The sequence below is a fragment of the Narcine bancroftii genome, chromosome 5 (genome assembly GCF_036971445.1).
Source record: "Narcine bancroftii isolate sNarBan1 chromosome 5, sNarBan1.hap1, whole genome shotgun sequence".
Classification (NCBI taxonomy): Eukaryota; Metazoa; Chordata; class Chondrichthyes; order Torpediniformes; family Narcinidae; genus Narcine; species Narcine bancroftii.
Genome location: NC_091473.1, coordinates 75,105,668 through 75,133,607, shown reverse-complemented (window position 1 = coordinate 75,133,607; position 27,940 = coordinate 75,105,668). Strand labels below are relative to the sequence as shown.

At 38.1% G+C, this 27,940-nt stretch overlaps 1 protein-coding gene across 3 annotated transcripts in view; it reads right to left on the bottom strand.

Moving 5' to 3' along the window:
• The window catches only part of LOC138763549 (complement factor H-like), a 613,078-nt gene that overhangs the window by 460,551 nt on the left and 124,587 nt on the right, over positions 1–27,940 (bottom strand). For 2 of the 3 annotated variants that reach the window (XM_069937874.1, XM_069937875.1), the window contains exons 14-16: positions 26,279–26,386; positions 22,443–22,654; positions 21,284–21,373 (exon numbers count right to left, since the gene is read on the bottom strand). In XM_069937874.1, the coding sequence (XP_069793975.1) occupies positions 21,311–21,373; positions 22,443–22,654; positions 26,279–26,386 (383 nt within the window). In that variant the 3' untranslated portion in view covers positions 21,284–21,310. Of the gene's footprint in view, positions 1–19,515; positions 20,092–21,283; positions 21,374–22,442; positions 22,655–26,278; positions 26,387–27,940 lie in introns of those variants that run through there. The other variant, XM_069937873.1, reaches the window with a different exon arrangement.

Here is a 27,940-nt window from a genome sequence, read left to right as displayed (position 1 = left end):
TGAAGAATTTCTCTGTTAATGGAATTGGTATTGATTGAAATAGGTATTGTATCCTTGGGAAGATATTCCTTTTAATGCAATTTACCCTTCCTATCAGTGTTAGTGGTAAATCTTTCCAATGTTCTAAGTCATCTTGTAATTTCTTCATTAATGGCTGATAATTTAATTTGTATAGATGGCCTTGATTATTATCTAGTCGAATACCTAGGTATCAGATTGCTTGTGTTTGCTATTTAAATGGTGATTCTTTTTTAAACTTTGTGAAATCCACATTATTCATTGGCATCACTTCACTTTTATTTGCATTGATCTTGTAGCCCGATATTTCTCCATATTCCTTCAATTTCTTATGTAATTATTTTATTGATAATTCTGGTTCTGTTAAGTATATTATGATGTCATCTGCAAATAGACTGATTTTATATTCCTTCTCTTTTATTTTTATCCTTTTTATTTTATTTTCTGTTCGTGTCAGTTCTTCCAATACTAAAGCGAACAATGAGGGAGATAGTGGACATCCCTGCCTAGTTGACCTGCTTAATTTAAATTGGTTTGATATATATCCATTTACTTTGACCTTTGCCATTGGATCCTTATATAATGCTTTAATCCAATTAATATATTTCTCTGGTAGGTTGAACCTCTGTGGTACTTTGAATAAATAATTCCATTCTACCCTGTCAAAGGCTTTCTTTGCATCTAAAGCAACAGCCACTGTTGGCACTTATTTCCTAATACTGCATGGATTAAGTTAATGAACTTACAGACATTGTCCATTGTTCATATTTTCTAAATAAATCCAGTTTGATCTAGTTTTACTATTTTTGGTACACAGTCGGCCAATCTGTTTGCTAATAGTTTTGCTATTATCTTATAATCTGAGTTAAGTAGAGATATTGGTCTATACAATGTTGGTGTTAGTGGATCTTTCCCCGTCTTTGGTATTACTGTAATTATTGCTGTTTTACATGAATCTGGCATGTTTTGTGTTTCTTCAATCTGGTTCATTACTTCCAGGAGAGGAGGAATTAGTAACTCTTTAAATGTTTTATAGAATTCTATTGGGAGTCCGTCCTCCCCAAGTGTTTTATTTTTTAGTTGCTTTTTTAATATATTTTGTATTTCCTCTATTTCAAATGGTTTTATCAATTTGTTTTTCTCCTCTTCTTGCAATTTCAGTAGTTCAATTTTAGCTAGAAACTCATCTATTTTGTTTTCTTTCCCTTCGTTCTCAGTTCGGTATAATTGCTCGTAGAATTCCTTAAAGTTTTCATTGATCTCTGTTGGGTTATATGTAATTTGTTTGTTCTTTTTCCTTCATGCCAATACCGTTGTTTTAGCTTGTTCTGTTTTAAGCTGCCAAGCCAGTATTTTGTGCATTTTTTCTCCTAGCTCGTAATACTTCTGCTTTATTTTCATTATGTTCTTCTCCACCTTATACATTTGTAGTGTTTCGTATTTTACTTTTTTTTCCGCCAATTCTCTTTTTGTTGTATCTTCCCTTGTTGCTAGTTCTTTTCCTGTACTTACTATTTCCCTTTCCAGCTGTTCTATTTCCCAATCGTAGTCCTTCTTCATCTTAGTTACATAACTTATTATCTGCCCTCTGTTGAAGGCTTTCATTGCATCCCATAATATAAATTTGTCTTTCACTGATTCCGTATTTATTTCAAAGTACATTTTAATTTGGTGCTGAATAAATTCTCTAAAATCCTGTCTTTTAAGTAGCATGGAGTTTAATCTCCATCTATATGTTCTTGGTGGGATGTCCTCCAGTTCTATTGCTAATAACAGGGGTGAGTGATAAGATAACAATCTAGCTTTATATTCCGTTTTCCTAACTCTCCCTTGGACATGGGCTGATCACAGGAACAGGTCAATCCTTGAGTATGTTTTATGTCTACTCGAATAATATGAGTATTCCTTCTCCTTTGGGTATTGTCTCCTCCATATATCCAAAAGTTGCATTTCCTGCATTGATTTAACCATCAATTTGGCTACTTTGTTCTTTCTGCTAGTCTTTTGTCCAGTTTTATCCATCTTTGAATCCAAATTAAGGTTAAAGTCCCCTCCTATCAATATATTCCCCTGCGTATCTACAATCTTCAAAAAAATATCTTGGAAAAACTTTTGATCCTCTTCATTAGGTGCATATATATTGACTAAATTCCAGAGTTCTGAATATATCTGATATTTTAACATTACGTATCTCCCTGCTGGATCTATTATTTCCTCCTCTATTTTGATTGGTACATTTTTATTGATTAATATAGCTACTCCTCTGCCTTTTGAGTTATTTGATGCTGCCGTTACGTGCCCTACCCAGTCTCTCCTTAATTTATTGTGTTCCACTTCAGTTCGATGTGTTTCCTGCACGAATGCTATATATTTTTTCTTTTTTCAGTAAATTTAATAGCCTCTTCCTTTTGATTTGGTTATGTATTCTGTTAAACTTTATAGTCATATAGTTTTACATGGCCATTTCATACTCTGTTTACTTCTCATTTCTGCTTCCTCACCACCACCTTTTCCCTTTTCCCCATTTCCATTTCTCAGTTTTCTTTTTTTGAACACGGTGTATGACAACACTTCTAAAACATAAAATATTTAACCATTCCCACATCTGAAATTCCCTTAACCCCAAGTGTCCCCTCCCCTCTGAGTCATCCCTTGTCCCTTGCCGGGCAACCACAACTCCCCTCTCCATTCGGACTGCAAACCCATTCGCAAGTGTCAACTGATTTCGCAGTGACTGTTATTCTCTCCCACCCAACCCCCTCCAGAAAAGACTTTTATCTTCACAGTACAACAAAGCTCTCCCTCTTTTCTTCTTCTTATTTATTTATTATTATTTTTTTAACCCCTTCTCTTTTTTCCCCCTTCTCCCTTACTTTCCTTTTCTTCCCTTCTTTAGTTCTTACTTATGCATTATTTTTACTTCGTTATATGTAGTTTGTCGTCGTTCTTTGTTCTTGTTACATCTCTTCATCTCACTTTCTGTCTTGCAGGCATTCTGCAAATTCTCGTGCTTTCTCCGGATCCGAGAACAGTCCGTTTTGCTGCCCTGGGATAACTATTTTAAGCACCGCTGGATATCTTAACATAAATTTATAGCCTTTCTTCCATAGGATCGATTTTGCTGCATTAAACTCCTTCCTCTTCTTTAGGAGCTCAAAACTTATGTCTGGGTAGAAATTTTTTTTTTGACCTTTGTATTCCAGTGGTTTTTTGTCTTCTCTAATTTTATTCATTGCCTTCTCCAATATATTTTCTCTTGTCATGATATTTTAATTAATTAATTAAAATGAATTTTAATTTAAAATTAAATTAGATTTTAATTTTAGATTAAAATCTAAATTTTAGTTAGATTTTTACTAAAATCTCAGAAATTTTACTAAAACGGATGTTGGTTTTTGTTGTGACTGTGGTTTCGGGGCTAATGTTCTGTGTGCTCTTTCTATTTCCATTCCTTCCTGCATTTCTGGCATTCCCAGAACTTTTGGGATTCATTCTTTTATAAATTCTTTCATGTCTTTGCCTTCTTCATCTTCCTTAAAGCCCACAATCTTTATATTGTTTTGCCTTCTATAGTTTTCCATTATATCCATCTTCTGAGCTAACAACTCCTGTGTTTCTTTAACTTTTTTGTCACTTTCTTCCAATTTTTTTTTTAAGTCGTTCACTTCCATTTCTACTGCCATTACACATTCTTCCACATTTTCTAATCTTTTCCCTACATCTGTTATAGACCAGCTCTATTCTAATCACTTTTTTTTCTGTACTTTTTTGTCCTTGCAAATTGAAAGTAACTTTACACTTGTCCCGTACAGTTTTTGTAAGTTCACTACAAGCCATCGATATCTTTCAGTTCGCTGGATATCTCCACAAATTTAAGGCTCTGGCAACTCTCTCGTGGATGTAGCTGTCAGCACTCCCTGACAATCAAGAGTCTCACCATTCACCTCCCCCTTCATAGTCGACCGTTCCACTCTGTAACATTCCCCAAGCTTTGGAGTCAATTGAGCTATCACAGGGGATCTCACCTCACTGTCACTTGAAATCAATTCAGCCTACTCGCCTGAAGATCCCCCTTTTCACAGTTGTCTTCCATTCCTGCAGCTCCAGGACGCATTTTCTTGCTGCTTCTCTTCTTCTTCTTATCAGTGGGAGTACTTTTCACCTTACACGCTTTAGCAAAGTGGCCGAGTTTCCCACAATAGCTGCAGGTAGCAAATCGAGCAAGGCACTTCTGTCTGGGGTGACAGCTATTATCACAGAAGTAGCATTTTTTAGGAGTTCATCTTTTTCTTTCCTTTGGGGTTCCAGCACTCTTGGATGTTTCCTTTTCAGTTTTTAGCATTTTACTGGACTGCATGGCACTTCTCAGTGTTTTGGCTAGAGTTACTGCCCAGTCATAGGTTAAGGGCTCTGTCTCCAGCAGCCTCTGTCGGATGCAATTGGAGTCAATCCCGTTGACTAAATCATCCAGCTTCAAGGGATTGCGGTGTTGTTGCACATTGACTGCCCTGACATCACATTCATTTGCCAGTGAGTTGAGGGCCAGTGCATAGGCAGCATCACTTTCCCTGGGTTTCTGGCATCTAGTCAGCAACTGGTGTCGAGCAAGCACCACATTCCGTGGCACTGCACAGTAAGCAGTCAGACATCCCCGGGCTATAGCCAGAGTGGTAGCTCCTTGCGTTACGGCGAAAGGGACCTCACCCAGCAGGGAATTCAGGTGGCCCCACTTTATTGCCTCATCGACCACGTTGTTTCGAGCCATGTAGTAATCGAAACAAGCATTCCAGTGGTTGAAAATTTCTCTGGCCCTCGGGGCAGACTGGTTGATTATCAGCCGCTCTGGCTTGAGGGCTGCACCCATTTCTGCTAATAAAATTGAAGTGGCAGTTGATGAAGTAGACAAAGATGATGTGGTCAAACAATAATCATGGCTTTTATTAGCAGAAACTCATGGTACAATAATGAAAGACAATAGATGCATATACAGTTATATCCAGACGGGAGTGTCACTTGACAATTACAGAAAGAGATAAAGAAAGTAATTCAGAAAGAAAAGATGAGTTATGAAAGGACAATAACAATATTAAAAATGATACTGAGTTTTTTTAAATATATAAGGAATAGGAGAGAGACACGTGTTGACATACGACCGATAGAAAATGATGCTGGAGAAATTGAAATGGGTTATAGAAAGATAGCAGAAGAACTTAATCAATATTTTACATCTGTCTTCACCATGGAAGACATTAGTAATATCCTAGACAGGCAGAGGCTTCAGGGATTGAAGTTAGATTCAGTTAAGTTTACTAGAGAATTTGTGCTCGTCAAACTAAATGGATTAAAGATTGATAAATTTCCCAGACTGGATGAGGTGCATCCATGGGTTTTGAAAGAAGTAGCTTTGGGGATTGTAGATCCATTGGTGATGATCTTCCAGAAATTGATAGACTCTGGAAAGTTTCCAGAGGATTGGAAGGTTGCAAATGTGGTTCCACTGTTTAAGAAAGGTGGGAGACATAAAAAAGAAAATTATAGGCCTATTAGTCTGATGTCGGTGGTTGGGAAGATATTAGAGTTGATCCTCAAGGATGAGGTGATGAAATACCTAGAGATGCATGAAAGGATAGGTCCAAGTCAGCATGGTTTTTTTAAAGGTAGATCCTGCCTGACCAACCTATTAGAGTTTTTTGAAGAAATCTCAAGTAGGATAGACAAAGGGGAAGCTTTGGATGTTATCTATTTGGATTTTCAAAAGGCTTTCAATAGGTGCCACATATTAGGCTGCTAAATAAGATGAGGGCCCATGGAATTACAGGGAAGTTATTAAACTGGATAGAAAATTGGCTGATAGGCAGGAAGCAAAGTATTGAAATTAAAGGATCCCATTCTGGATGGCTGCCTGTAACTAGTGGTGTTCCGCAGGGGTTGGTTTTGGGGCCACTGCTGTTTACAATTTATATTAATGATTTGGATTGTGGTATGAATGGGTTTGTGGCCAAATTTGCGGATGACACCAACATAGGTGGCGGAGTGGAAGTGTAGTAGAAACCATAAAGTTGCAGAAGGATATAGACAGATTAGGAGACTGGGCAGAAATATGGCAGATGTACAGATGTACAGATGAACATTTTGGCAGTGGAAATAAACAGGCAGAATACTATTTGGATGGGGTGAAAATTCAGACCTTGGATGTGCAAAGGGACCTGGGTGTCCTCGTGCAGGGAAACCTAAAAGTTAATGACCAGGTGAAATTGGTAGTGAAGAAAGCAAATGCTGTGTTGGCATTCACTTCAAAAGGAATAGTGTATAAGAGTAAAGAGGTGTTGATGAGGCTCTATGGGGCACTGCAGAGACCTCATTTGGAGAACTGTGTGCAGTTTTAGGCCCCCTATCTTCAAAAGGATGTGATGTTGAAGGTGCAGAGGAGATTTACTAGGATTATTCCCGGAATCATTAACAATGTATGAGGAGTGTTTGGCAGCTCTTGGGTTGTATTCATTGGAGTATAGGAGAATGATAGGAGATCTCATGAAAAGCCTCTATTTTGAAAGGTTTAGATAGGGTGGATGTGGGTAAGATGTTTCCCTTGGTAGGTGAATCGAGGACAAGGGGTCATAGTCTGAAAATTAGGTTATCCATATAAAACAGAGATTAGGCAGAACTTATTTAGCCAGAGGGTAGTGGATCTGTGAAACTCACTGCCACATAGAGCAGTGGAAGCCAGATCATTGGGAGTATTTAAACAAGAACTAGACAAGTATCTCATTAGTGAGGGTATCAAGGGATATAGGGAAAAGGCCAGAAATTGGAACTAGTGTAGAGTAGCTTAGTGTAGATTTACGGAACAGACTCGATGGGCCTAGTGGCCTGCTTCTGTTCCTTTGTCTTGTGAACTCACAAAAGAAAATTTACCCCTAATATTGCTCAGCCAAAAAAGTTTTTCAGGATCATTTTTAATGAACCAAGGAAAGCTTCCTTTCTTCCAATTTGCGGAAGTTAATTGAATACAAAATAAAGTTCACAATCTTGAAGGGGTGGGGTGGTGGGGGGAGAGAAATGGAAGGAAGGGAGGAGTTTGTACAATGAACCGTCCTCAGTATTACATATCCTCTCTAATGTTCCAAATGTTTCCAATGTGATGCTTAATGTGTGGATATTTCATCCATCAAGGATGGAGAAAAAGCAGGAATGATCTATTAGGTGCAGTGGTAAACTGGAAGATGTCTTTAAAATGAACTCTGCTCATAAACTTCTGTGAAGAACAAGCATGACATCTACTTGGATTGTGGTCCTTCAGGTAAACTAGACTGTCCAGATTAGGCAAAAAATACAACTTTAGTATACCTCCCTGAACTTACACCCCTCAAAAGGACACCACTAAAACTCATCAAACCTCTGTCTGAAGTCATCACTTCCAATCATCTCCCTCACACAGCTTCCAAACTCATTATTTCCCAATACCTTCTACCAAGAAGCACAAGCCCAATTGTTCAGAAAGACCTATGTTTTCACATCCTCCTGCCCCACCAAAGTAGTATCTGCCTACCTCGATTCAGTTTTGTCCCCATGGACCAATACATTCCCAACTATATCCATGATATTTCACATACGTGACATCGCTTCAATAACTTCCAGTTCCCCAAACTTGACCATTTCATCTATACCATGGACATCCAGAAAGAATACAAATTCATCACCCATATTGAAGGCCTCAAACCCCTTAATTTCTTTCTCCCCTACTTTCACCACTATCCTCCAGCTGACAGAACTTGTCCTCACCTTCAATAACTTCCCCTTTGACTTATCCCACTTTCTCCAATTTAAAGGAGTAGCCACGTGTAGCCACATATTAGCTTTGTGGTGCAAACCATATAAAAGCCTACATTGGCAAAGCTCCTCAACTCTTCTGCCACTATATTGACAACTACATTGGTCCTCCTTCATGCAGCCAAATTTTCTGCCAACTTCCACCCAGACTTCACATTCACTGTCCCCTTTCTCGATCTTTCTGTCTCCATCTCAGGAGACAAACTCTCAACAAACATCTTCGACAAATCTACCAACTCCCACAGCTACCTTGACTACACCTCTTCACACCTGTCCTCTGTAAGGATTCTATTCCTTACTCTCAATCCCTCCATCTTTGTTCCATTGGCTGCCAAGATGATGTCTTCCATGCCAGATGATTTGAGATGACATCTTTGTTCAAAAACCATGGCTTTCCATCTACCATCATCAACTCAGCCCTCACCCAGATATTCTCCATCACCTACACATCAGCCCTGGCCCCATTTGCTCCCACTTGAAACAAAGACAGGATTCCTGATGCCCTCACCTACCACCTCACCAGGCTCCACATCCAGCACATCATCCTACGTTATTTCTTCCACCTACTACGTGATCCCACTACCAGACACATCTTTTCTCCTCTCCATGACACCCTTGTCCTCTCCTCTCTTCTCACCAATTTCCTCCTTTGGCACCTACCCATGTCCACAGGAGGTACTCACTGCTCCCAAACCTCCTCTCTCACTGCCAGTTGGGGCCTCCTCTGGATGCTGCAAGATCTGCTGAGTTCCTCCAACAATCACGGTGTTTGCGTGTTTCATGAAGATTTTGCAAGTATTGGAGAAGTTATATTAATGTACTTGAGGCCAGCTGGCTCCATGTTCGAACACTGGTGCACTCAAGATGGAAAAACAAGAGAAAAACAACAAATTGGAAGTTCACTACATCAACTGTATCCAACAACTACTCATTTACAGCCAATTCCTTGAATTTAATTGCTTTATAAGTGCTTTCCTCTCATTTAAATATCCAATGGGGAAGCCAATTAGCAACACATTTAATTTGGAATGTAAAATAATCCATACCTGAGAAAACAAAAGTTAAAAAATTGAGGTCAAACATAGATTGAATTGCAAGTAAACAGCAGACTTTTCTAAAAATGCTGCCACATTTGTTAGATGTTTTGTCACCAGCTTTCCCTCTGTACATGTACAATAGATCAAGTAAGGTATCAATGGAATTATCCACTTCATAGACCACTGAAACTGTTTTCTCATACTGGAGGCCATGAAAAGTCAAAATACAATTTTTATTCATTATTAAAAGCTGAAAATACATATTCTCCAAACACATAAGGAAACCTTTAAGAATGATTATTTGCTTGACAAGATTTACAGCTACAGATCTTAGAACAAACATTACAATATTTAAATGGAAGAAGAAAGAAAGAGCAGGTTATGCTATGTGACTATCAATCTCAGAACAGCAGAAAAGAAAGGTTGCATTGATGGTTGAACTCATTAGATGATGTACACTGTTAAGATGTCTTATGTTCTCCTTTTGCATATTAAGGACAGTCTATGGTTGAAAGTATGGATTGTGGAGAGTCATAAGACCTCTCAGCAAGTGTGAGATCTCACCTGCCAAAGAAAGATTTGATCTGCCCACCTGTGAGGCTGATGTGTGATTGGTTCTTGCAGCTTACATGTGATTGGTCCTCTGGGTGTCAATCAAATTTAGATCTGCCCACACATCAGGTAGACATGCCATTGGTCTAAGCAGGTCATGTGAACAGGCCCTGCATTGAAAAGCCATGTGTGGCACTCATTTAGACCATTTTTTGATGCTGCCTCAAAACCAGCACTGAAGTTGAGGCTGCCAGCCACAGGTAGCCACAGGTAGTCACTGGAGGGCTGACTGCTTTGGACCTATCCTTGATCCCACGCCATAGCTGATGCTGGAAACCAAGTTCATTTGACAAATTTGTTAGTTGTAATTAATTTACTGTTCATTGGTATGCTGTACTTGTGGGTGGATGGGCATTTTGTGTTTAACCCTTGGATTCCCATTTGGGAGTACAGAATGTTTAGCAGCAATTTATTTGCACCCAGTGTGTTATTCCGGTTTGTCTGTGTGTGTGAGTGTTGTGGTAACTTATATTTGAAAAATAATCACTTGACAACTTTATTAAGACCAGAGAGAATACAACATGATTTTTTTTCTGTAAGAATGACACACAATAGTCTTCGGACTGAACTGGGATTTTGGCAGGGATCCAGTGTTTATATTAGAATATGCGGGAGTAGATTCAGTGAAGGAGCCAGTCCTTAGGACATTACATCAGTGGTGTTTTCGCAGTTCACTACACAGTGCATCTGAACCCTTCTCCATTAACAATGGCGTGAAGCAAGGCTGTGTTCTCGCACCAACCCTCTTTTCAATCTTCTTCAGCATGATGGTGAACCAAGCCATGAAAGACCTCAACAATGAAGACGCTGTTTACATCTGGTACCGCACGGATGGCAGTCTCTTCAATCTGAGGCGCCTGCAAGCTCACACCAAGACACAAGAGAAACTTGTCCGTGAACTACTCTTTGCAGACGATGCCGCTTTAGTTGCCCATTCAGAGCCAGCACTTCAGCGCTTGACGTCCGGCTTTGCGGAAACTGCCAAAATGTTTGGCCTGGAAGTCAGCCTGAAGAAAACGGAGGTCCTCCATCAGCCAGCTCCCCACCATGACTACCAGCCCCCCCACATCTCCATCGGGCACACAAAACTCAAAACGGTCAACCAGTTTACCTATCTCGGCTGCACCATTTCATCAGATGCAAGAATCGACAACGAGATAGACAACAGACTCTCTAAGGCAAATAGCGCCTTTGGAAGACTACACAAAAGAGTCTGGAAAAACAACCAACTGAAAAACGTCACAAAGATTAGCGTATACAGAGCCGTTGTCATACCCACACTCCTGTTCGGCTCCGAATCATGGGTCCTCTACTGGCATCACCTACGGCTTCTAGAACGCTTCCACCAGCGTTGTCTCCGCTCCAACCTCAAAATTCATTGGAGCGACTTCATCCCTAACATCGAAGTACTCGAGATGGCAGAGGCCGACAGCATCGAGTCCACGCTGCTGAAGATCCAGCTACGCTGGGTGGGTCACGTCTCCAGAATGGAGGACCATCGCCTTCCCAAGATCGTGTTATATGGCGAGCTCTCCACTGGCCACCGTGACAGAGGTGCACCAAAGAAGAGGTACAAGGACTGCCTAAAGAAATCTCTTGGTGCCTGCCACATTGACCACCGCCAGTGGGCTGATGTTGCCTCAAACCGTGCATCTTGGCGCCTCACAGTTCGACGGGCAGCAACCTCCTTTGAAGAAGACCGCAGAGCCCACCTCACTGACAAAAGACAAAGGAGGAAAAACCCAACACCCAACCCCAACCAACCAATTTTCCCATGCAACCGCTGCAACCGTGTCTGCCTGTCCCGCATCGGACTTGTCAGCCACAATCGAGCCTGCAGCTGACGTGGACTTTTACCCCCTCCATAAATCTTCATCCGCGAAGCCAAGCCAAAGAAAGAATGTTCTTAGGTACATAGTAAATGGCAGGATTGATGTACAGAGGGAACTTGGTGAGCAAGCACAGAGCTCCTGATTGTGACAACGCATGTGCATAGAATGGGAGAAAGCATATGCCATTTTTATTTCATCAATTGGAGTGTTGTGTATAAAAGCCAGGAACTCGTGCTGTGGTTGGATAAAGCTTCATTTAGGTCCTGTTTGGTGTTTTGTGTGCAGTATACAATTACATCAAATTGTATGCCTTGTTAACAGAGAAAGAACATCAAAGGTTGAAGAGAGAATGGGATTGTCAAGTTATGGCTTCGTCTTTTAATCCTGAAGCAAGAAGAATAGCTATTTTAATTAATAAAAAGTTGTCATTTAAATTAGTATCAGTGGTTACCAACCCTGTAGGAAGATTTGTTTTGGTAAATTTGGGTGGTTTACAACTTCCACACTTTCAGAATTATTATAAAGCTGGGCAATTGAAATTTCTCAATGGAATGTTTGATTTAAATAAATCTTCGCTTTGGGCAAATACAGAGTTAGCTAAAATTAATGAGGAAGGTATGCAAGAATTTATTTATAAATGGAATTCAAAATTGTTAATATTGAAGCATTTCATTGAATTATGGAATAAAATGGGTGGAAAAGTTAAGATTTAATCTAAAATGCCTTTATATCAAAATAAATTTTTTTTCCTTTTAATAATCAATTTCTCAAGCTATGAAATCTATTGGCGATTTAAAAAGGTGGAGGATTGTTTTGAAATGCAGAAATTTATATCTTTTAATCGAATGAAAGAAAAATATGAGATCGCTAATGATAATTTTTTTTGTTATTACCAAGTAAAAGCTTTTTCTTGTAAACTGAAAAGTTAGGTTATAGTTTAAAATGACCTAGACAATCTGCTTTAGAGTTATTACTAATATGAATAGAAAGTTAGATGAAAATGTTTGGAGGAATTTATGTAAAGATAATATGACTAAGGTTATAAATGAAAGGTATAGATTAGTACAATATAATTTTTTTGCATCAATTATATCTAACCCCTCAAAAATTAAAGAGATTTAACTTAATGTCTTTAGACTTTTGTTTTAGATGTGGTAAAGAGACGGGCACTTTTCTTCATTTGACTTGGAACTGTCCTAAAGTTAAGCCTTTTCAGATACAAGTTAAACTATTTTTGGAAAAAGTATTAAAAGTTAAACTTCTGTTTGACCAATGTTGTTTTTATTAGGGGATATTAAAATGATTGGTTTAAAATTAAGATTGAATATGTATCAAATTTTATTTTTACAATAAGCTTTAGCAGTAGCTACGAAATGTTTAGCTATTACATGGAAATCTGATTTGGTTTTGAGAATGCAAAGATGGAATACTAATATGAAATCTTGTATCCCTCTTGAAAAGATAACATTGTAGCTAGCTGCTATGAACTATGGCTCTGTGGAACTCATAGCACAGAAGAGGTTATAGTTGTATGCAGGTTAGCTCAGAAAGAACTCACTGTTCCCAGAAAGAACAACATGAACCCCAGCTGAGTGTAGCTAACAGTGAGCTTGATTGGGCCACAGTCCTGCTTTTATTCTCAAGCTGAGGGGCATGGTAAAAGCCCCCTCAACGCTGATTGGTGCATTTGTGATCCGCTTTCTTTGATAGGCCAGTTAGGCTCCTTTAGTTGTGGCCAATTTGAGGGCAGCGCTGCGGGCCTTGTGCAGCTTGCTGGATCGTCGCATTTGTCCTTCATTTTGTGAGGCATCTGAGGGGCCTGTGAGGGGGTGCCACAACATATAATTTATGAGACAAATATAATCTTTTATGAAAATATGGAACCCATAATTGAAAACTGTTGGTTTGAAGATTTGAGCTTTCAATCCATTCCAGTGATGATTTTTGGTTCCAAGGCCAAAGTGTTATATATGGCCTGATGATTTCCATTCTTTCTCTTTTGGGGGTAGTTTTAGGGGAAGAATGATGGGAATTAGAAGGGAGGTGAAGGGAGGTAGAGGGGGGTTTGTTATATTATCCACGTATATTTTTCTATGTATGAATTTTATTTGACAAATATAATTGTGGTTTTAAAATTTTTAAAGTATTAAAAAATGTTTCCTTGTTAATCAAAATACAGCAAGAAGTCTTTTATGCATACCATCCGGCAAATCTAACACATGAAGCAGTTAGAGCAAGAAGAACAGATGTACAAAGAGAGTAGTTCAAGGCATGATAAAAAGTACCAAAACAGTGCAGGGGACAGAGAAAAGTATTGTTATGACAGTGCAAGGGCATCATCTTTTGCCAGTGTGAGGTCCATTCAAGAGTCTAATTACAACGGGAAAGAAACTGAAGAGATTCTCCTTGGACCTAGGAGTTCTCAAACACATCTACTTTTTTTTTCCTGATGGCAGGGGAGGAAAGGGTATGGCTGGGTTGTGATGAGTTGTTTCATACTTTAGCAATTCAGAGATAACAGTTATAGATTTCATCTTTCAGATTTATTAACAGAGTACATACATGACACCACATGGAGCCCCGGGATTATTTTTTTCTGTGGGCCAAGCAGAATTACCACTTACTGGTAGTTCAAATAAAATGTACATAGTGTAAACATGTAAAAAATTGTAAATAGATAACAAATTTATACAAAATGACTGCAATACAGAGAGAATTAAAAAAATCAATGAAATGTACAAATAAGAGTCCTGAAATGAGTCCCTGATTGAGTTTGTTGTTGAAGAGTCTGATAGTGGAGGGACAGCAGCTGTTCTTGACCTGGTGGTGCGAGTCTTGTGGCATCTATACCTCTTTACTGATGGGAACAGTGAGATGAGGGCATGTGGTGATGATGAGGATCCTTGATGATTGCTGCGTTCCTTCAGAGTGGGAAGGGTTTTGCCTGTGATGTCCTAGGCTTTTGGGTATTGGTGTCCCCACACCAGATCATGATGCAGCCGCTCAGCACACTTTTCATCACACCTCTGTAGATTGCTGTCATACTAAATCTCTGCAAACTGCTGAGGAAGTAGAGGCACTGACGTGCATTCTTTATGATGCTGTTAGTATGTTGGATCTAGAAAAGATCCTCTGAGATAGTGGTTCCCAAGAAATTAAATTTGCTCACCCTTTCCACCTCTGATCCTCTAATGAGCACTGGATTTTATTCCTTTGGTTTTCCCTTCCTGAAGTCAACGATCAGCTCCTTAGTTTTGGTGACATTGAGAGCAAGATTGTTGTTGGTGCACCATTCAGCTAAGTTTTCAATCTCCCTCCTGTATGGTGACTTATCACCTTCCTTTATACAACCCACTGTAGTGGTAGTAAAAAGCAGAGAGAAGCACAGGATGGTCATAGACTACAGCCAGACCATCAACTGATTTACTCTCTTGGACATCTACCCACCCCCCCTCCCCTGCATAGCCGACATCGTGAACAAGATTGCCCAATACCAGGTCTTCTCCACCATTGACCTCAAGTCACCCTATCACCAGCTCCCTATCTCTCGGGAGGACAGCTCTTACACAGCATTCGAGATGGATGGCCGCCTCTACCATTTCCTCCGGGTCCCTTTTGGAGTCAAGATTGGAGTTTCGGTCTTCCAGAGGGAGATGGACTGAATGGTGGATGACCATCAACTGAAAGCCACATTCCCCTACCTGGACAAAATAACCATCTGTGGCCATGGCCTGCAGGACCATGATGCTAACCTGCAAAAATTCCTCTAGACATCAAAACCCTTAAATCTCATGTATTACCAGAAGAAATGTTTGTTCCACACTTTGCATCTGACTATATTAGGGTGTATGGTGGAGAATGGAGTCATTAGACACCTGCTGGAATTTTTGTGGCACCTGCTGGAGCTCCTCCTCTCCCCATAATCTTAAGGCCCTGAAAAGGTGTCTGGGGTTCTTTTAGTACTGTGCACAATGGGTCCCTAGTTATGCAGACAAAGCCCATCCCCTAGTTAAAAACTATTATTTTCCCCCATTGACAGGTCCAAGCAGCCTTCACCCTCTTCAAAGGTGATATTGCCAAGGCAGCGATGCACGCTGCAGAGGAATCTATCCCATTCCAGGTGGAGAGCAATGCATCTGGCATTTTTCTCACATATCCTCCAGAGCTCTGAACTCGAGCACTCAGCCTTTGAGAAAGAGGCCCAGGCCATAGTGAAAGTTGTGCGCCACTTGAGGCATTACTTAGCTAGCAATCCACCCACCCTGATGACTGATCAACATTCAGTCACATTTATGTTTAACAGCAAACAGAAGAGAAAAATTAAGAACAAGAAGATCGTGAAGTGGAGAATTGAACTTTCCACCTACAACTACGAGATTTTGTATAGGCCCAGGAAGCTCAATGAGCCTCCTGTTGCCCTGTCCCAGGGTAACTGCACTAACATGCAAGCAGATCATCTCCAAGTCCTACACAATAGCCTCTGCCATCCCGGGGTCACCATATAACCATTTAACCACTTACAGCATGGAAACAAGCCATGTCGGCCCTTCGAGTCCACACCAGTTCACTTGAACAACTCCACTAGTTCCCCCCTCCCGCTCTGCCCATAACCCTCCAACCCTCTCACATCCAAATGACTGAAGGGACCATGCCACAACTATCTCATTTGGAAGATCATTCCATTCTGCCACCACTCACTGAGTGAAAAAAACATCCTCTAATATTTCTCCTAAAGTTTTTCCCCCTTACCCTTAACTCATGCCCTCATGTTCCAACCTCTCCTGCCCTTAGGGGAAAGAATCAGTTTACATCTAGTCTATCTATTCCTTTCATAATTTTTAAATACCTTTTTATATTCCAATGAATAAAGTCCCAGATTCCTTAATCTTTCCCTGTAATCTAGATGCTGTAAGCCAGGCAACATCCTTGTAAATCTTCTCTGCATCCCCTCCACCTTATCTATATCCTTTCTATAATTTGGAGACCAGAACTGAGCACAGTACTCCAAACCTGGCCTCACCAATGCCTTAAACAGCCACAGCACCACTTCCCAGCTCCTATACTCCAGTTTAAAAGATCTGTTATGTTTTGAAACAATCTACCAATTGGAAACGTTGAGATTTCAAAGGACATTTGGAAGCATGTCTGATGGAGTTGAATTGCCTGTAGGAAAAGCTCATTGGGCTAAAATCTATAGTATTTCATCCTACCACATTATCCTGCCATAAACCTTGGATTCCTTTCTTCTATTTGTGACTTCCACCTCAATACATCATTTCCCTTTGCTATTCCTCATGGTGCTTTGCTTCACATTATAATTACTCTGTGTTTTGAAATTCATCTGGAGCAGGGTTTCCCAAACCTTTTTTCTTTCCACTCACATACCACTTTAAGTAATCCCTTACAATTCACAGAGTTCCTATGGTATAGGGATTATTTAAAGTGGTATGTGAGTGGAAAGGAAAAAGTTTGGGAAACCCTGATCTGGAGGTTCAATATATATTCTGTTGTGTCTTCATTTTTTTTTTTCTGGATTCATTAGCTGCATGGAACATGCAACAGCTTTTCCCCATCATTACCCTATAAACATTAAAAAATCTATCACCTTCCACCTGTGCTCTATTTTACAGAGACTCCTGGAGATGGAGGGATTGAGGGACAGGAATCAAATTCTGACAGGAGATGGTGGGAAGAAGTGTAATCCCAATACAACAGACCTGTGTAGGTTTGCAACATGTTTTGCTGTACATATTTTTCAAACTGACAGGCATAGCCAGGAGCCATACATGTACCTACTCAGGTTACACCTTTGACATGGAGAATGTGGAATAATCTAAAGGAGAAGTTATTGAGGGTGAGAACTTCACTCTAGCATCTGCAGATTTTATTGTTTAACTTCAAATAGTTGATTGCATGTGTTCAGTTATGTCATTGAAGTGAACACTCAAGATAAGCACTCACATGGTTGAAAGCAGTGGTTTTCAAACTGCCCCCCTAAACTCACATCCCACCATAACCAATCCCTATGCCATCAGTGCTCTGTGACTAGTAAGGGATTGCTTAAAGTGGTATGTGAGTGGGAAGGGAACCACTGCTCCAGATACAATTGTTACTGAAATATTTTCTTTGAGAAAAATTGTCATTGGCCCATTTCCTTTGGAGTTATGAAACTGTGCACATAACGAGTCAATTAGGTACAATTAAAACAGTGGTTTTCAAACTTCTTCTTTCCACCCACATAGCATGTTAAGTCATCCCACAGAGCACCTATGGCATAGGGAATAGTTAAAGTGGAATGTGAGTTTAGGAGGGCAGTTGGAAAACGACTGTTCTAAAGCAAAAAGTGGATCTGCTCCATGCTTAAATACCATTGATGTATTTTGCCCTTGGATTATCTTCCCACGTCAAATACTGTTGTGTTTTAAATGTTGTTGTTTGCTTTTTATCTCCTCCACAGCACTTCTAATCACAATAAATGCTGCCATTGTTATCTGCACATGGTCCTTTTTTCTCACTCCTGAAGAACAACATGACTACATCTTTATGAGAGATGATGACCAACAAAGAGGGTGATAGATCATGATCGGAAGGATTAACATCTAATTTTTAAATAAAGGGTGATTAATATTTATTAATATTGGACATAGGGACTAGATTTCTATGGACATATCTCAATTACCCTGCTTCAGTAGCAATAATGTTACTTTGTAGTATTTGCAGACTTTCCATTGAAATTGTTAGAGATACTAGAATATGTTGGAGAAGTCATGGATGGATTCTATATTGAATCAATTTTTGGCATACATGGAAAAACTTGATGCCTTGCTATTTCAGCAAACTCTTGCATATTCTCATAAACGTGAGCTGATACACAATCTTGCTATCCTCACTTGCATCAAGTCTAATTTACCCGTCACCTACTTTCTTTCTGACCTCTGGTGGGATTTGTTTTGAAAAGATTCAATTTATTTTCATATCCCTCCAATACCTCACCCTCTGTGACTTTGGTGAATTATTCATCTCACTATTTCTGGCCACTTGCTTAGGCCTGATTTTCATAGTTTGTGATGTTGATGAATATCAACATCATGAAACATTCTGACAAGATCTCTCCACCAATATTTTCTCCTTTCAGCTGTTCTTAAAGCCTTTTAGAGAAGAATTGATGGGACTTGAGGAACTGAGTTACAGGGAAAGGTTAAACTGGTTTGAACTTTATTATCTAGAGTGTAGAAGAATGAAGGAAGATTTGATAAGTGTATACAAAATCATGAGGGGTATTTTGAGATTAAATGCAAGTAGGCTTTTTCCATTGAGGTTAGGTGAGATACTAACCAGATGATATGGGTAAAGGGTGAAAAGGGAACAGTTTAAGGGGAGCATTAAGGGGAACATCTTCACACAGTGAGTAGTGGGAATGTGGGACAAACTGTCAGCTGAAGTAATGAATGCAGGCTCAATTTTAACATTTAAGAACAATTTGGACAGGTACATGGATGAAAGAGGTATTATGGAAAATAAACCACATGAACTACCATCCATTACTATGTAACAATTTATACACACTATTTTTCAAAAGTAATAATCAGTTATGTATTTACTACACAAGGGCACAGTAATCAATAGAAGGCAGTAGGTGGCTGGATATGATGAAACATGTGGTTCTTAACATGATTAGATTAATGGGTGGGGAATAATGAAAATAATTGTGGTGAGCCAAGGAATGACGTCCTGTTAAGATATGAGGTTATGAATGATTGGGTGCAGAAATGTGATTAAGTCAGGACTATAATATATTAAAAAAAAAGGGCAGAGTCTCATAGCAACAGGCGTTTCAGAGTTCAGGCTTTGATTTATCTCAGCTTTAGTTTGCAAATAAAGGCTCAGTGGGACAAGGCAGAATAGAGTTTGGCCTGTTTCTGTGCTGTAATGTTCTATGATTCTAAAGCCCTCACCCACTGTAAACATGCAGTTTGATCTTAAATATTGTTTAACAATGTTTCTGTTAAAATCGATGTTTAAGTACATTAAGGATGCCACTGGAGTGAATCTTAATAAATATTTGCATGCATTTTTTTTGAAATGAGAACAACTCTGCCATTAAAGTTTCAAATCTCATGACTGCAATTGCAAAATACAAAATTCGAACCATGGAGTGATTATTGTTTTAATTAAACACACACTGATGGCTTTTGATTTATTTATTGTGTTATAATGTATAGTATATTTATTACGAGAAGTGGAAACATGGAAAAACAGCAGCAGAATAAAACATTGCATCAATTAAACTTTATCAATGTTTTCACTATTTCTACTGCTGGGATTGTTGTTCATCAATATTTTCATGCATTAGAATTGTTTTATTGTATATTAAATGGGTATGTGCACAATTTGCTAATACTAGGAACTGAATATACACGCAATTGTTTTTGCATTGTGACACAATTATAATTGTCAGAGAAAATTAGTCTTAAAAGCAATTTGACTAATTTGGCAATTCCAAACAATTTGTCTGCTGTTTCCATTATTAACAATGAAAGCAATCCTTAAAAAGAATCATCTTTGCAAAGTTTTAAATTTATAGGTACAGTGGGTCGATTATTTTCCTGAAATATTCTTGACAGTCCATATTAAGCATAATTTTCTTTAGAATTAATAGTTTTGAAAGGAACTATTCCATAAATGTCCAACATTCAGTGATCAGAACGTCAATATTTGGAACAGTCGCCATTACTTGAACTTTGTAAGACCACACCTTGCATCTGTTATTGACATAAATCCATGGTAAATATTATTTATTATTTGTGTCACAATTAAAACTTGATACCAATTGAAAGAATGATTATAATTTGTGCTGTATTTTACTTTCAAATTCATATTAACATCACAATAAATGTCCAACATTTAAAATAAGCAGTGTACTTGAGGAAGAACTGAATGATTGGCTGAGTCTTGTGGGAGTTTATGGAATGGGGTCTTTTTGTCTTTGAGCAACTGCTATGTTGCAGAGCAATTTTGAGAATACCAGAGGCACATCATATTTGGCTGGGTTACATAACAAAATGCTTTTCATATGAGAGAAAAAACCCCACAATTTTTAGAACATGAGTAAATGATCTGCAAGGGGACAGTGAAGGCCCTGAATTGAAGAAGTCACCAGAGATTGTTTGGACTTTTCAATGACTAAGATTGTGACCCAGGTGCTGAGAATGCCTCGACCCATTCCTTCATTTCATTAAATACAGGCCATCCGTTATAACTGATATTCTAAACACCATGCCAAGATTTACGGAGGGATTCTGGATGATTGCACAAGGGACAATAGATGGGAGAAGGGAACCAAGCATCTTAGTGACCATCACTGGCATATATATGCAGTTGTGGGAAATACTCTGCCATGAACCATTCCATTCATGAGCAAGAAAAATATGCATTGGGCTAGAATTGCAACAGCAACAATGTAACTGAAATTATTAAAAATTGGGAAAGGAAAAAGCGGTAATGTTGCCAGTTGGTTGCAGAATATGCTTTAGTCATGAATTAAGTAATTATAAATGTTAAGGCCATGGTAAGCAAATTTAATTCAATTCTTTAAAAGCCTTGTGGCCAACATCATCATCATAAATCTCACAGATGCTGAGGATAATTAAGAAAGGTTAAGAACAATCCCATTGTAGCCATCAAAAAATCATTTTATGGAAAGTGATTTGCACCAGAAAAAAAAAATAGCAAAGATGCCTTCATCAATGTATAAGCAAAATATAGGTAGGCGTCTGAATAAACTGGTGAGGGTGGGGGAGGGGAAGGAGCACAGCTCTACAAGCATGAGTTAATAGTATGATGTTTAACCTGCTGAATATGTCCAGCATTGTGTTTTTATTTCATCACTGCATCTACAGACATTTATGTTTCACTCCAGAAAAAAAAAATGCTTCTGTCAATGTGGTAACTTACCTTTCTAGCTTTAAGATTTCAACCTGTTTAGCAACTCCTTTCTTTAAATCTAATACTGAAATTTCCAGTGAATGTAATGTTGAACTTGAACTGTAAGACAACAGGATAATATACATTAAAAGACCCTTCTCAACATGTACAAAATGCATATGGGTGAGAGTGTGAGAAAGAAAGATGTCGTTTGTCAAATTGTATGTGGTCTATTTTGCTCTTAAGATCAATCAGACATCACTGTAGACAATATATTGTATGGGGAAATAATACAATTAATTTCCACTCAGTCAAGTCCTCCAAACTGCAAATACATATTTTCTGAAGTAATGGAATATAATTTAATTTATATACATTTTAAAAATTATTATCTGTACATATTTCTAAATACTTAATCCCAGTGCTAGCCCATTTAAATTGAATATCTTTATGAATATTCACTGTGCCGTCCTTTTTGACCATCAATCAGTCCTCAAATCAGAGTATAATATCCTCTCCAAATTTTAGGAGCTGTATCTCTGATGCACACACACTCGCCCACCAGATTCATGAACACTTTCTACCCTTCCACCATCTGAGTCCTTAACAAAAAACTCAATCAGGCATTTACTGAAGAACTCTTACTTTTGTACTTTACTGATTTTTAAAAATTTTCTCTGTATTGCACAGTTAGTTTGTTAACATTTTGTTATCTGTTCACAGTTCTTTATTTGTTTACATTTGTACATTGTATTCAGGGTTTTTTTGCACTACCAATAAGTGGTAATTCTGCCTTGCCTGCAGTAAAAAGAACCTCAGGGTTGTATGTGATGTTATGTATGTACTCTGACAATAAATCTGAAATCTACTTTATTAAATGCCTTCTTTGATGGCTTTCAGAGTTCCATGATTCCCCCATTTATCTCCATATAACTTCTACATGGTCTTGTATTCCTTCTTGATTGCCAGACAACATACCTTCACTTGGGGTCATTTATAACTGTCAAGTTATCCACCAAGTCTCTTTTGGAAATGGAAAGAAGCAGGAACACCCAGGGGTGCAAAATTCACATACACAGCAACAGATATTGGGTTGGAACCCTTCTCTGCATCCTTCACTTGGAATGACTGAGAAGCTTGTAATGCTATGAAGTTATAGATGTTATGAGTTATAGATCAATGTACTTACAGGAATATTCTTGGGAAATGGTAAACAATATGTTCCTTCAACAGGATTTTCAAATTGAATGTTTTTAAAATAATTATCATATCTTGCATTTATTACTGCATTGCTGGATTCTTTTATATTAAACTTTAAAGATCTTGCTTTGGATGTTCTTTTCACTGAGAGTAAAGCATTACTCTCTCTACTTTGAGCAACTAAAAGCACCGTGCTCGGATCTATGTATAAAAATATAATGTTTATAGATTAATCAGAAAAAATACAAAAAGACTCACATCTCAAACCATATTTGTTTCACCAACAAAACATTGCAAGCCAAATATATCAAACAATAAAGACCACTTTTTCCAGATCCAAGTATCACAACTTACAAATATGCAGAGGCTGATTTAATCAGTTCAGTCGAGTAGATTGATGATTCCATCTTTGAATAAGATTAGATGGTCTCTGTCATCAGAGAACCTCTATACTTCAAATGAACCTCAATACATTTAGAAAGAGTTTACAAGATTCACCTGAAAAATTTAAGGGTTAAGATGCACAACTTGGCTGAGGGATAAATCAAGATGCTTACGTCTTTGAAAAGGATGTACAATAAAACACCTGGGGATATTGGGATTGGTAGATGCTGGATGAATGAATTTTTTAGTTGCTTGAGATTGCATGTTGTGTGATTGACAAATTACAGTGAAGTGCACCAACTTTACACCGTATTTTTTTACCGATTTATTTTCAGTGATATTTTCTGGTTGGTTGAGGCTGACGGTTGATTGAATTCCTGATAAAATAGGTTTTTACTGTAATAGGATAGATGCAAATAAACAATTTTTCTGCTGAATAGATAGATATTAGCTTCAAGCTAGAATCAAGAGCTTCAGAAGCAAAATCAAAAAGCACCTTCTGATAAAAAAAAACCCTAGGAAGTAAGGTTCCATTATTGTCACACAATACTACATTTAGAATGTAACATGCATGAAATTCTTTGACTTTTGCCTACCATAAGGCAGACAGAGAGTCGCCACTTTGCCCAGTGCCCCTCACAGAGACCCACAGCACCTAGTGTTCCTAGGTGGTCTCCCCTTCAAGTAACCATTCTTGAGCCAACTTAACTTCCGAGATCAGACAATCTAATGCGTATTCGGGCTATTAGGCTGTAACCTGCTCCTTTCTAATTTTCTGGAAGGTTCTGAGTAAGTGAGCCTTTCTTATCGAATTAGCTTCTGGTTTGGTTTGGGTTTTAAGGGAAGTGGAGCAGAAGTGGGTAATTGGGGCTGTGATTTTGTTACGTGCAATGGAATTCCTCAATTTAGAAATAGTTTAATGAATTTTTGTTTTCACAACAATGTTGGCTTAAGTGTACATTTCTTCAAAGTAACTGCAGTATTCTCCCTCTAATCAAAAGAACACTCTTCTGTATTTGTGAATAGTATGTACCAAAATAGAAATATACTTCACTCAGCCTTTTGAGTTGTGAAATTCAAGAAAGGAAACCTTTTTCCAGGAACATTTGTGCAGTCACAAACCTACCACCATTGAGCATTTGGTCTACTTTTCAACCCATTAGAAGCAAAAGCCAACATTTTATGGCATCTTTCTGGATTCACTTGGAAGTTGGCTTGATGTGGTAAATTGAGTTGCACTCTCTCACAGAAGTTATGAGGTCTTAGAAATCATATTTTTATCTGCTGCATATGATTGCAAAGGGACATATATCACAGAGAAATCTCTGTAGACATAAGAAACTAGAAAGGCTGGAATCTGGAGCCTTAAGTAATCTGTTGGTGGAACTCCACAGGTCAAGTAGCATCAATGGGGAAAAGTAGTTGAAATTTCACCAACTTTGAGAGATCTCTGCTGAATGAACTGAACAGGCAGTGAAAGACAGAAAGTATTGAATTTATATTTCAATATTTTGCATTTTGCAATTATTTTCCTAAAGGTTTCAGACATATAGATTAACAACTGAAGGTTGAGATAGATGTCCAGAGCTTCTGGACTGCAGAACTTGTGCTTGTCTTGCCTTGCTGCCTGCTGCTGTAGCCAGGTTGCTCCAGACCAGATAATGCCACAATTCTGTCATTCAAGAATTAAGCAACACAGGCCATTACTAGATTTTTAAAAATGGATTCTCTTTTTACTTAGAAATTGCAGGACACTCATTAAAAAGTCGTAGCGTTTTACATCATGGAAATAGGTCCCTCCAAGTTTCCCATCTGAACTAAACCCATTTTGGCATATCCCTCTAACCCTTTCCCATGCAGCTTCCTTTCCAAATGCCTTTTAAATGTTGTAATTATATACACCTCTACCTACTTCCTCTGGCCACTCGTTCCATGCTTCCACCAACAAAGAAGTTGTCCCTCACATCCCTGGTAAATAATTTTGCGTGCATCTGAAACCCACACCTTTTGTTTTCAACTTTAATTAAAAGCCTATGACTAATCACATTATCTATGGCCTTCGTGATTTTGTGTACCTCTGCACAATTAATTTTATATTCCCTTCTTCATATCAGAGTTTCAATGAAGCAGTTAGTTCCTTCTCAAATAAATGGTCATTAAAAATCTGTATCTATCATGAAGAGTTAACCTTCATAAATGTTTTGCCCAATATCTGAAATTCATTTTTGACAAGGATTTTCTCCATACTTCTTCATCCTACCACATTATCCTGCATTAACCTTATATTCCTTACTTCTATCTGTGACTTCCACCTCAATATATTATTCTTCTTTGCTATTTCTCATGGTACTTATTTTCACATTATAATTATTCTTTATATTGTGAAATTCATCCTGAGGTCCATGTTGGATTCATTAGTGACAGTTTTTATTTCCGGTTTCAATAGTTGCATGGCATATGCAACAGCTTTCCCATCTCTTCCTTATATCTTCTCTCTAAGTTCTATTTTCCAGAGACTCACTATCTCTTGGTGTGTTTGATCTTTCAGTCTCATCGCCATTGTTCAAGATCTCATTTTATCTACTTTCAGATTACTCATTGCATGAGGGTATACCTATACTGTCCATCCTAATCCATGAAGGAATATTCTTGCATTTCAAAGTTGCACTCAAGAGGCTGGCTCCTCGCCCACTTGTTAGCTGATGGCATTTGTGCATTAATTAGTTGATAATGCGAACATTTATCTCAGATCATTTGGAAAACTAAAACAGTTACAACCATGCAATTATTGTTTCTTCCCCTCCTCCTCATGTTACCTCTATAATTTAATGAAGTGGTCAAGGAAAGTTGTCATTTTAAATTAAATGCTCCCTATTCATTCTCATAGAAAATAGATAATAGGTGCTGGAGTAGGTCAATTATCGAATAGTTTCAAGAGTTTTTAACTCCTTCATTTCTCGATGACGTTTCAATTGGTTTTTCTATGGCCACTGTTAAGTCAATTGTCTGTGGATCCAAACACCACAGGTTCTTGCAATCCAGTGAAAAAATACTATATCTGGCATCTTCTTGTAACCAATGTTCTCCAGTTCCAGCATCATCTTCTTGAATCTTTTCTGCATTCTTTACAACTGATGGAATGAGATGACCAGAATTGCACATAGAATTCCAAATGTGGTCTTACCTGATCATGGTACTGGATCTCCACAGTATTGTAATATATGGAATTAAAAGCACACAAGACTGATAAGAATGAACAATTTCTAGAAGTAGAGGGATGCAGAAAATTCATTGTCATTCACAGGAAAGCATGTCAACATTTTAAATTAAATCTTATAATGGAAGCTCATAATAAAGTCAACCTTGGGTTTGCTTGCATTTTTGTGAATTTTAATGATTTATAGGATATTTTCCCAGGTAACACATTTGAAATAAAATTACCTGGTCTTGACACTGATGTCGTTCTGAAATTATATTCAACACAGATTTCATCACCTCTGCATGAATTACATGAAAAATATTCCAAAGAGGAGCAAATCTTCCTTTCCTCTGCAGAAAACAAAACATTTTAGCAAAGGGAGAAAAAACTGACAGTTAAAACAGATTTGAAAAACACCAATTAAATTTTGAATCCAGGAAGCTTCAGATAATATGGACAAGGAACAACTAATAATAATAATAATATGAATGTTCTGCTTTGACTTATTATGTCCATATGTTAATTAGAGAGGATTTCACATAAACAATATCGGAGTTTCAATGAAGCAGCTTATTACTTCTAAAATAAATAATGTGGTTTGAAAACTGTGTCTATCATGAACAGTTAACCTTCTTTTCCAGGATACAGAGAAATATTTTAGCTTAATATTCTATATTCATACTTGATAAGGAATTTCTTCAAACTTCTTCATTCTGCCATATTATTCTACAACTAACCTTATTTCAACTAACCTTTCTTCAATGTGCAAGTTCCACACAATACATCCTCTTTGCTATTTCTCATGGTACTTAGTTTTACATTATAATTACTCTCTGTGTTGTGAAATTCATCCTGAGGCCCACATTGGATTAATAAGTGACAGTTTTATTTATTTTGGGTTTCAATAACTTTATGACATATACAGCAGCTTTCCCTTCTCTCAGCTTCCATTTGAGCTCTACTTTTGAGAAGTGGATCTCAACGTTTTTGGCCTAAGGCCCACCTGCCCTCTAGCCTAACATGCCATGGCCCACTGGTGGCAATAACTGAGCATTATTTTCAAGTCAAAGGCATCTCTGTAATAAACACATCTTTAGCTAGTTTGAAGTGTTTTATTTAACGTTTTAAAGAACAAAAAATACACACCCACTTCAACCAGTGAACATAAAAATTCACAATTAAATCAAAGTTCAAGCTTCATCAGTTTCCACATCCTTGGTTTTATTGTAGATAATGCACACCTGAGATCTCCTCTGTAATGATAGAGATCGTGGTTGCAATGCAACTAGCAATGCCTTACCATTTGATAATACTTCGCTGCCACTAGGGTCTGACAAAGAGCAGGAGACACACAGTATACAGATCTGTAATGGAGACTTGCAGCCTTATGACATGCCTCATGGTGCTGTTTACTTCAACTTTAAAGTAAAGAACCTTTTCCTTCATCCATGTGTTGTCTAAGAACTCACACATACGAATACAAGATGAAACATGGAGTCAGAAGCGGGATGAAGGAAATTAGAAGGAAATACTTTAAAGTAAAATTTAAAGTCAGCAACTGATCAGTGAAGAGAGACTAACACAGTAAAAAATGGAAGGATTACATCCACCAGTGAAGCATCAGCTGACAGATAATGTGGCTGAAAATTGGAACAGATTTTAACAGCATTTTTGATTGTATTTAGTGGCAGTCAGAGCTGACAAGAAAAGTGAAATCATCAGTTTTCTTACATATCGTGGGTGATAAAGCCCTGGATGTGTATAATAACTTCACATTTGCTGCTGAAGGAGACAAAATGAAATTGGAAAAAGTAATGGGACAATTTGAGGCATACTACATACCTAAACGTAATGTGACATTTGAGAAACACAGATTTTTCACGTGTACAGAAAATATTGATCAG